The 11,406-nt window shown below is 46.3% G+C and overlaps 1 protein-coding gene across 1 annotated transcript; it reads left to right on the forward strand.

Annotated features, from left to right (window-relative positions):
* Nucleotides 1-8,358: 8,358 nt before the first annotated feature.
* Nucleotides 8,359-10,947, forward strand: LOC308670813 (uncharacterized protein; the record flags this gene model as incomplete). The annotated part of the gene is made up of 2 exons (XM_081332558.1): nucleotides 8,359-8,464; nucleotides 10,916-10,947. The coding sequence occupies 2 exons, from the start codon at nucleotides 8,359-8,361 to the stop codon at nucleotides 10,945-10,947; spliced, it is 138 nt and encodes a 45-aa protein (XP_081188684.1).
* Between the last annotated feature and the right edge of the window lie 459 nt (nucleotides 10,948-11,406).

Consider the following 11,406-nt stretch of genomic DNA (forward strand, 5'->3'; position numbering starts at 1 on the left):
CTTAATTGCCCCCAACAATCTGGGTCCTCATTTTTTCTTTTCTTTTATATTTTTATTTTTATTTTAATTCCATTTATATCCCGCCCTTCTCCGAAGACTCAGGGCAGCTTACAAGCTTAGCAGTAGCCTTCATTTTATGTATATGCCTGCTTATTAGGGCTTTCACACACACACCCCCAAGCGGCATTATTACAAAGTCAGCTTAATTGCCCCCAACAATCTGGGTCCTCATTTTTTATTTTATATTTTTATTTTAATTCCATTTATATCCCGCCCTTCTCCGAAAACTCAGGGCGGCTTACAAGCTTAGCAGTAGCCTTCATTCTATGTATAGGCCTGCTTGTTAGGGCTTTCACACACACACACCCCAAGCGGCATTCTTACAAAGTCAGCTTAATTGCCCCCAACAATCTGGGTCCAACAATCTGGGTTTACGACGTTTCAGAAGAAAAAGCCAAGAAACTGCATTAAGAAGTCTTCAGCCTTGGAATCCTGCTTCGTTTTGGTCACCACGATGTAAAAAAAAAAAAAAAAAGAGGTTTGAGACTCTGGAAACAGGGCAGAGAAGAGCAACCAAGAGGATGAGGGGAATGGAGGACAAAACATATAAGGAACGGTGGCTGGAATTGGGAATGTCTGACTCTAGTTTAATGAAGAAAAGGACCAGGGCTGACGTGATAGCAGTCTTCCAGTATCTCAGGGGCTGCCCCAAAGAAGAGGCAGTCAAGCTATTCTCCAAAGCACCTGAAGGCAGGACAAGAAGCAACGGATGGAAACTAACCAAAGAGAGAAGCAACCTGGAACTTAACGAGAAACTTCCTGACAGTGAGGTCAATTAATTAATTAGTGATAATTAGAGGACTAAAAGGGACGCGGTGGCTCAGTGGGTTAGGACGCTGAGCTTGTCAATCAGATGGTTAGCAGTTTGGCGGGTCGAATCCCGAGTGCCGCATAGCAGAGTGAGCGCCTGTTACGCGTCCCAGCTTCTGCCAACCTAGCAGTTCGAAAGCACGTAAAAATGCAAGTAGAAAAATAGGGACCACTCCGGTGGGACGGTAACAGCGTTCCGTGTGCCTTTGGCATCTAGTCATGCCGGCCACATGACCACGGAGACGTCCTCGGACAAGCGCTGGCTCTTCGGCTTTGAAACGGAGATGAGCACCGGACCCTAGAGTCGGAAACGACTAGCACGCATGTGCGGGGGAACCTTTACCTTTACCTTAGTTTAGCTATTCTCCAAAGCGCCTGAAGGCAGGACCAGAAGCAACGGATGGAAACTTAACCAAAGAGAGAAGCAATCTGGAACTAAGGAGAAACTTTCTGACAGTGAGGACAATTAATTAGTGATAATTAGAGGCCAAAACATATAAGGAACGGTTGCCGGAATTGGGAATGTCTAGTTTAATGAAGAGAAGGATGAGGGGTGACATGACAACAGTCTTCCAATATCTCAGGGGCTGCCCCAAAGAAGAGGAGGGGGTCAAGCTGTTCTCCAAAGTGCCTGAAGGTGGAACAAGAAGCAACAGATGGAAACTAATCCAGGAGAGAAGCAATCTGGAACTAAGGAGAAATTTCCTGACAGTCAGAACAATTAACCAGTGGAACAACCCGCCTCCAGAAGTGGTGAACGTTCCAACCCTGGAAGTTTTTAAGAAGAGATTGGACAACCGTGTTTGAAATGGCATAGGGTTTCCTGCCTGAGCAGGACTAGAAGACCTCCAAGGTCCCTTCCAGTTCTATTCTGATTTGTACTACTATCATCATCATCATCATCATCAAAAAAATCCTCACCTTATAAAGGCAAAATCCTGATTGAAATTCCTGCATAGTCTTGGTCGCACACTGCTAACGCTACAGCAGACAAGATTGTCCCCGCCTGCTTTTTTAGCCAAGCTCGAGGAATTTACAGCAATGAGTAAGGAAAAAAAATAATAAAGTAGTTCCCCGTTTTTTCAAAAAAATATATATATGTTTAATTAGCTTTATTTACAGAGCAGTTTTTCAGTCTCCCACAGGGCCTAGATAGCATCAGGCAAGAATGCCAGTTATAAAAAGAGAATCGATATTGAAACTTAAAAAGGAGAGCCAGGCTGGGCCACACCGAAGCAGTTTCTGCACAGGGCTCGGCTCCTCAGAAGTAGCCCCGTTGGTCTCTCCGCATCCCATGATTTTGATGACAAGGCCACTCTTACTGCCTTCTGCAAAAAAGACAAAAAAGCCACGGAGGTCAGAAGGGGCCCTTGTAGTTATAAGCCACCCCTCCCTTCGTGAAATCCACCCAGCTCTCCCAGGAGGGTCCATGGGGTCAAAGGCTTCTCCTACTAGGCCCGGGAAGGACCTGATCCCTCCACTCTATCCTGGCAAGAGCGAGTATCGCCAGTCTCCAGACCGTCGCCATCGTCCCAAGCGTTGTGTTCAGTACTCACTGGTCATCCCTGAAGTCCAGGTTTTCATTTGAGGGCAGCGTGACAATGATTTTAGGAATCTCCTGCCACCTCCTCGGAGCGGATGCTGCAAGGGAGGGAGAAATGTATGCATGCTCGCATGTCTAAAGCAAAGCGAATGAAAGAGGGAAAGGTGGGATTCCCGTCGAGTGCCTAGTAATAATACGGGCATCCAACTGAAGCACGGGCCCCATTGCTCTGAGGCGGTAGGACCAGCCCCTTCTGCCCCACTGCCTGCCAGAGGTCGGAGGAGCTGGCGGTACAGGCTTCTATCTACATATTTGCAAACCCCAGGAAGCCACAATGCCTCCCACCCCACCGGTGTCAGTTGCCTCAAAGTGCCAGCACTGCCACAGAGCCCTCATCTCTCGGGTTTTATCCCTGTGTTTTAAATGATTACCACCCTGTTTCCCCGAAAATAAGCCTTAAATGTGTCTTTTGGAGCAAAAATTCATATAAGACCTGGATCTTATTTTCAGGGAAATACCGGTACGCGTTGTTGAGGTCTGTCGTTTATTTTAAATCAGCGGCTCCCCACCTTTTTCTATACCCCGCGCCCCTAGAAGGCTTCGGATATATTCTCGCACCCCTTAACAAAAGTTCGAAGCAACGGCAATGAATTACGCATGCACGCTATAATTTTGAAAACCCAACTTTTTGCAACCAGGGGGGGGTGCGCGAGCACCCCTGGTTGGGAACCCCTGTTTTAAACGAATGCAAGAAATTTGTCCTCCCCCGCCTATTTTTGTCTTACTGCTGCAAAGGTGAGAGGATGAGATAATAATAATAAACCTTTATTGGCTCAGCGGGTTAGGACGCTGAGCTTGTCGATCAGAAGGTCGGCAGTTTGGCGGGTCGAATCCCGAGTGCCGCGTAACAGAGTGAGCGCCTGTTACTCGTCCCAGCTTCTGCCAACCTAGCAGTTCGAAAGCACGTAAAAAATGCAAGTAGAAAAATAGGGACCACTACGGTGGGAAGGTAACAGCGTTCCGTGCGCCTTTGGCGTCTAGTCATGCCGGCCACATGACCACGGAGATGTCCTCGGACAAGCGCTGGCTCTTCGGCTTTGAAACGGAGATGAGCACCGGCCCCTAGAGTCGGAAACGACTAGCACGCATGTGCGGGGGAACCTTTACCTTTACCTTTATTGTCAAAGTACAACATGTGTACATTGAGATTAGCTGAGCCTCCCCCCGTGCTCTCTCCCCCCAACACACAGTGACAACAAACCCTCCATCCCACCACACCATGTGAACCAACCACACCACACACCGGCCTCCCAAGTCAATTCTGCATAAGATTATGTCCCATTTAAAAGCCTAACAGCCCACGGATAAAAGCTATTTTTCAGCCTGTTGGTACGGCTGGCTATATTCCTATATCTCCTACCGGATGGTAGGAGAGTAAAGAGATACCGTTCAGATAGAAAATGAAATAAATAAAAATGCTTTTGGCAGGCAACAGCCCAATCCATTCAGCACCCTGAGCCTCACAATATTCAGGATTTCTGGCGGAAGACGCTGCTTCTGTTACCTTCTTCTCCCAGCCTCTTCGTCCTGGCTTTGGACGTTGTGGTCCTCATTGAGGTCGACGGAGCTGCTTCTTCCTGGTGCTGGCGCTGGTGAGTTCTCACTTGAGCTGGCAAAACAGGAAAAATATAGGAAGGCTGGGAAGGAAACAAAACAAAACAAAACATAAGGAAGCATGCTCCCCTTTCCACCTGTTCCAAAGCTTTCCCCATTGTTTTAAAAAGTGAAAGAATTTGGATTGATTTAATTGGGGGAAAGAATGCTTTTTGGTTAATTTTTTCCAAATAAAGACAGACACGCTGATCTCTGATCCTCGTCCTATTGACCAGAGAGTCAATGTCTACAAGTATAAAGCCTTAGTGCATCCAGTTTTGGTCACCACCTTACCAAAATGTTGTTGAGACTTTGGAAAAAGTGCAACTAGGATGATTAAAAGACCTGGAGACTAGAACATATGAAGAACGGTGGCGGGGTTTGGGTATAGTTTAATGAAGAGAGGGATTTAAGGGTGACATGATAGCAGTCTTCCAATATTTGAAAAGGGGGGGGTCAAAGTATTTCCCAAAGCTCCTGAAGGCAGGACAAGAAACAATGGACGGAAACTAACCAGGGAGACAAGCAACCTGGAATTAAGGAGAAACTTCCTGACAGTGAGGACAATCGACCAGTGGAACAGCTTGCCACTAGAAGTTGTGGGTCCTCCATCACTGGAGGTTTTTAACAAGAGACTGGATAGTCACTTGTCTGAAATGGTCCAGGGTCTCCTGCTTGAGTAGGGGGCTGGACTAGAAGACCTCCAAGGTCCCGTCCAGCTCTATTCTGATTGATGGGTTGATTGAAATGGTATAGGATCTCCTGCTTGAGCAGGGGGCTAGACTAGAAGACCTCCAAGGTCCCGTCCAGCTCTATTCTGATTGATGGATTGATTGAAATGGTATAGGATCTCCTGTTTGAGCAGGGGGCTGGACTAGAAGACCTCCAAGGTCCCGTCCAGCTCTATTCTGATTGATTGATTGATTGAAATGGTATAGGATCTCCTGTTTGAGCAGGGGGCTGGACTAGAAGACCTCCAAGGTCCCGTCCAGCTCTATTCTGACTGATGGGTTGATTGACTGATTGAAATGGTATAGGATCTCCTGCTTGAGTAGGGGGCTGGACTAGAAGACCCCCAAGGTCCCGTCCAGCTCTATTCTGACTGATGGGATGATTGATTGATTGATTGATTGATTGATTGAAATGGTATAGGATCTCCTGCTTGAGCAGGGGGCTGGACTAGAAGACCTCCAAGGTCCCGTCCAGCTCTATTCTGATTCTGAAGAGACTCTTTAATGCTTGCCATTAAACCAACATTAAACAATGGCTGTCCCCACAAATGGAAGTCACACGGCAGAATGGGGAAGTCCCTTTTTCCTCCATGTCCCTGCAAAGGATCCTCCAAACACTCAACCATTTGCATGAAAGGGCCCATCTGGATTTTATGGGTCCCCTTCTGCGGCTGCTGGCCTGGCAGAGACCAGGCTGCTGCCCTGGCTCTCTAACCCGCAGCCTTCCCGGGCGCCATTCTTGAAATAGGAACAGGAATATAATGTACCTTCTGGTTCCTGTTCTTTCCTTTGACAGCAGCCCATGTTCATCGTGGTTAAAAAGAAGTGTAATGGCTGGAGCCCTGAAGGCCTTCTGGACAGTGAGTGACAGCAAAGCCTCCAATCGGCTGAAGGGAGCCCCCCCCCCACCGCAGGAGGGAATCCGAGCTGTGATTGGTCGCTGGGAGAGGGGAAGGGGGAGGTTCCTTGTTTCCCGCCTTTTTTTTCCTCTCCCTGTAGGCTGGGAGACTAGGCCGAAGCCTGCAGGGCTAAAAATGGCGAAGGCCCCATAAAAGTACCTCAGGCAAAGGAACCCCAGGGAAACTTTAAGGGGAGAAAATCACAAAAAGTTGGGCCTGAGCACATGGGAAGCCCCTCACCAAGCCTCCCCAACAAAGGAGTTGGGCCTGCGTGGGAAGCCTCTTCCCACCAAAATGGCGAAGGCCCAGAAAAAGAGGAAAAGTTCCCTCAGGGAAAGGAACCAGGGGAAATTTTAATGGGAGAAAAGGACAAAAAGCCCCTTGGGCCTATTGTGGGACCTGTGCTTAATGCACAGATAGTGGTTACCAGTCCCCTCGTCACTCCCCAGAAACAGTATCCCCAACCAAAAGCTGCTGAAACGGGTATCCCAGAGGTTATTTGCAAACTTAGAAAAGGAAGGTGTAGCTAGTCCTCGACTTACAACAGTTCACTTAGTGACCGTTGAAAGTTTGAAAAAAAAAGTGACTTCGGACCGTTTTCCACAGTAACGCCCGTTGCAGCATTCACACGGTCATGTGATCAAAATCCAGATGCTTGGCAACTGGCATGTACTTACGACGGTTGCAGCGTCCCGGGGTCACGTGATCCCCTTTTGACCTGACAGGCAAAGTCAATGGGGGAAAGCCAGATTCACTTAACAACCAGGTTCCTAACGTATCGGCTACAGTGATTCACTTAGCAACTGTGGCAAGAAAGGTCTTAAAGTGAGGCAAACCCCACGGAACAAACGTCTCACTTAACAGAAATTTGGGGCTCAGTTGTGGTCGTCAGTCGAGGACTACCTGTATTCTAAATAAACCAGTAAACTCCTTTAATATCCCCTCCAGGCCCATTCTGACCTCGTATGGCAGAATTTACAGGCTAGAGAATTTATCCAAGCCTGATCTGGGTTTTATTTTTTTGCCTCCGTTCTTGAGCAAAACACACACCATGATTTTTTTGTTTGGGTCGGGACTATCCCAAACCTCAGGGCCTTTTTAGCTTCTCTAGCCCCAGGCAAGGAAACCGGGTTTACTGATGGGGGTTTCACGGTGGGAGGATGGGACCAAAAATATCTCCTGGGTTGTCCCAAAGGTGCTTTTTTTTCAGGAGGCAACTGGACTTCCTTGTCTTTCTTTTGAAGACATTTCGCTTCTCAGCCGAGAAGCTTCCTCAGCTCTGACTAGATGGTGGGGAGTGGAAGGATTTATATTGCTCACAGACAGCTGGTCACTTGCATTCCTTTTAGAGAATTGTTGAAACCATTTTGGAGATTTACCTGGGTAAAGCTGACTCTTTAAAGCCGTGGTGGCGAACCTATGGCACGGGTGCCACAGGTGGCACGCAGAGCCCTCTCCGTGGGCACGCGCGCCATCGCCCCAGTCCTAGGCCTTCAGATGGGTTTTATAAAACCTTTTCGCTTTAGGCCTCTGCCGCCATGTGCAAAAAAAAAAAGGTTCTATCAATCAATCAATTTCAAGTTCTCACGGGAAAAAAAAGATCTGGGAAAGTTGGAATTGATTGATTGAACTTTTTAGTCCCACCCAGTCTGCCGTTACCACCGCAGCCACGCCCACCTAATGAGCCACGCTCACCTAATGAGCCACGCCCACCCAATTGGCCATACCCAACCAATTGGCCACACTCACCCAATTGGCCATGCCCACCCAGCACCCAACAATACATAAATGGGTTTTGGGTTGCAGTTTGGGCACTCGGTCTCTAAAAGATTCGCCATCACTGCTTTAAAGGAATGCAAACGCTTCAGGAAGTGTGTTTTACAGCCCACAAAGCACGTATGGCTGTCACAAAAAGTGACACCATCATCCTTGCATTCACAAGATCACAATCTGGGTGCTTGGCGACTTGTTCACACTTACATCTGGTCGTCAAGCGCCCTGTGTCACGTGATCGCTATTTGCAATCTTCTCTGCCAGCTTCCCCAGAAAATCAATGGGGAAGCCAGCAGGAAAGGTTGCAAGCTACTGTCGCTTGCTGAGAGACTCTCCACATCCTTTTTTGGACACAACTGAGATTTTGAGATTTACTATCACCCTTTCTAGTGCTTTTTATTTGTAGCAGCTTGTAGCTCACACTTCCTAAACCAAACCATGGGTCTCTCCCCCGTGCCAGGGGAGAGATTAGATGAAGCTATGATGGCTTCCTCTGCAAAAGCACTAAGTAACTGTTGCTATGTTGTCTTTCATTAGGCAGCCCGCTAGTCCTCATGGGACGCTTCGAAGAAACTTTCTATTCTTCCTTCGCTCAGAAGCCATGCCCTGTGGGCTTGAAGGAGCTGCGAAGAAGCACCAGGTTTTTCTTATGTGGCATGGCAAAAAGTACCTTACATGCTTTTTATGTCCTTCGGTTTAAGAACACTTTGCAGAACTTTTAAACCTTATGAGGTTTGAGTTAAAGTGGCACAAACCACGGGCAACATGTCTAACTCTCAAGTAACCTAATGGAATTAGTTGCATCTGATGTCCTCGCGGGGTTTGTTGTTTTAGGAGAAAAAATTACAGTGATTATAAACAGGGCGTGATCAGCATCTGCTCCGTCGATATGGAATTTATATTTCTCACCTTGTATTTTTCTTTCTTCGTCTTTCTGTGTGCTCTGGTATGCTTTTATTTTTCTGGATGCCAAGAAATGACTTACAAGCACGAAGGTAAGCAATTCTTAGTTCTTGGCTGTTCCTATTCTTTGAATGCTAGTTTTGCTCTTGTTTTATCTCTCTCTGGCTTATTAATTCGAAGCAGTGGGCGATTCTGGGCCCTTTTGCATTAGTCAAGTCCAATAACAGCTCCTAGTGTCAGAATCCATTTATATCACATTCATAAATGTATGTTTAAAACATTATCCCCCCCATATGGATTCTGCCATCTCCCGAGGAAGGAGGAGCATATGTGGATTCAGCCTGCCTTAGGTTATTTCAAAGACCAAGGGAACCTTTTGAACTGGGGGATCAAAAGGGAGAGTTAGGGAAGGAGGCATCTGGCCTGTGTCTCCATTTGAATCTGTAAAGGAAGAAGGCAATAACCATAAAGATTCAAAGTTCCTTTTTTCCCCAGGAAAGGGATTACACGAAGTAAAATGATGGGGGGCTGATCAAATGGGGTTGAGGGAAAGGTTGAACCGGGTACCCTTTATAAAATTTCAATTTGTAAAACAATACTAAGTCCTGTCTTGTATTCCCTCAACCAAGCATGTCCTAGTAAAGATTCCTTTTGGATTAGAACTGACTCCAAGAGTTTTTGTCTTCCTAAGATGTGCTTTGGGGTGGGTCCTGACACCTAGGAGAGCCATCTTTAGTCTTTCTTAGACGTGAAAGGCCTGCAGCAGAAAATACATGCGGTCATATTATCAATATTGATACCAATTCTTAGTTGTGAAATAGGAGAAAAACAATGGAAAAAGCTTGAAAATCTAAACAGAAATTGTCGTCTTCTGATTTATGCCTTAATAATCTTTGTAATATGACCTTGAGATGCATCCTCAAATTGTAATGTACCTGAGATTTTTTTCCCACCGTTTTTTTTTTTGGCATTTTTTTAAATCACAAGGTTTAGGGAAACAGCTACTTGCTCTCTTAAAGTAAAAGCAGCAGAGTGCGGTGCTTTTAAAGTGGCTGATGTTTAAAGTGCCAGCAGTCACTCTTACATTAATGAGGCTTATGAAATGGCAGAAAGCGAAGAAGAACTAAAGAGCCTCTTGTTGCGGGTGAAGAAGGAGAGTGCAAAACTTGGGTTGAAACTTAACATTAAGAAAACCAAGATCATGGCATCCGGCCCTCTCAATTCCTGGCAAATAGATGGGGAAGAAATGGAGTTAGTGACAGATTTTATTTTCCTGGGCTCCAAGATCACTGCAGACGGGGACTGCAGCCAAGAAATTAAAAGACGCTTGCTCCTCGGGAGGAAAGCCATGGCAAACCTAGACAGCAGACTAAAAAGCAGAGACATCACCCTGTCAACAAAAGTGCATATAGTCAAGGCTATGGTCTTCCCAGTTGCAATGTATGGCCGTGAAAGCTGGACCATAAAAAAGGCTAACTGTCACTAACTTGGAGCGCCAAAAAATTGAGGCCTTTGAACTACGGTGCTGGAGAAGACTCCTGCGAGTCCCTTGGACTGCCAGGTGATCAAACCGGTCGGTCCTAGAGGAGATCAACCCTGACTGCTCTTTCGAAGGCCAGATCCTGAAGCTAAAACTCGAATACTTTGGTCACCTAATGAGAAGGAAGGACTCACTGGAGAAGAGCCTCATGCTGGGAAAGATTGAGGGCAAGAGAAGAAGGGGACGACAGAGAACGAGGTGGCTGGATGGAGTCACTGAAGCGGTAGGTGTGAGCCTCAATGGACTCCAGAAGATGGTAGAGGACAGGAAGGCCTGGAGTCCATAGGGTCGCGATGAGTCGGACATGACTTCGCAGCTAACAACAACATGAAATGGCCAGATTAAAGCTTCCGGGACATCTGCTTTCCTGACGTTGCCCTACGGTGAAAAGAAAATCTGAAGGTACAAAGACAGATCGCCGAAACCTCCAGCAGAAAGACAGACGGATTCAGGTACAGTGGCAATGAGTGCACAGGTGAAGACCTAAAAAAAAAAGGGACAGATTGCCATGGAGAAAATGTCTGTATGGTAGCTAGGAGTTGAAAACAACTTGATAGTACACAATCACTCAATCATAACAGAATCTTGAAAGCTTGATTGTGCTGTACGCCCTCCTCTGTCTTATAGTTCAGTGAATTAGGGAGGTGTTTGTTTTGGGTGTTTTCAGATATTATCAGTCTGTTGTAGACTCAAAACACCCACCCATCTTCCTCTCTTGATGACAGATCCCGCATTACTATGTTGTCATCTATGTTACTCTCTGCTTACATCTTGGAAGAACCAACAGGACTTTATGGGTGATCCCACTGGGAAGAGCCTCTATTTTTATTCATTATTGAATTTATTTATTAAATTTATAAAATTTATATGTAGACCATCTCTTCGTTTGAGGCGACTCTAGGTGGCTTGACCTCCCTCTTGCTTTGAATGGAAGTGGCTTTGGAGTGAGAAGAATCGCTACCTGTTCAGATCTTTCTAACACGCGAATTTGTTCGTATTTCAGATGCATGTTGTGGGGATATATTTTGGATCTGATAAAAAATTTCTTGGCTCAGAAGCTTACTCAGCCACAGATAAAATGGAGAAAATTCCAGCATCGCCTGGAAAAATCTTGCAGAGGTAAGTGCCAGTACATTACAGGTAGTCCTGGACTTACGAGCACAACTCAGCCCAAAATTTCTGCCGTTAACCGAGACATTTGTTAAGTGAGTTTTGCCCCCTTTTGTGACCTTTCTTGCCACAGTTGTGAAGTGAATCACCACAGTTAATAAGTTAACAACACGGTTGTTAAGTGAATCTGGCTTCCCCCATTGACTTTGCTTGGCAGAAGGTCGCAAGAGGGGATTGTATGACCTTGAAAGGAACGGCAATGGTCATAAGTATGAATCAGTTGCCAAGCCTCTGAATTTTGATCACATGATTATGGGGATGTCACAAAGGTCGCAAGTGCGAAAAACCGTCATAAGTCACTTTTTCAGTGCCGTTGTAACTTTG

The sequence above is a fragment of the Vipera berus genome, assembly GCF_964194415.1.
Source record: "Vipera berus genome assembly, chromosome: 7".
Lineage (NCBI taxonomy): Eukaryota > Metazoa > Chordata > Lepidosauria > Squamata > Viperidae > Vipera > Vipera berus.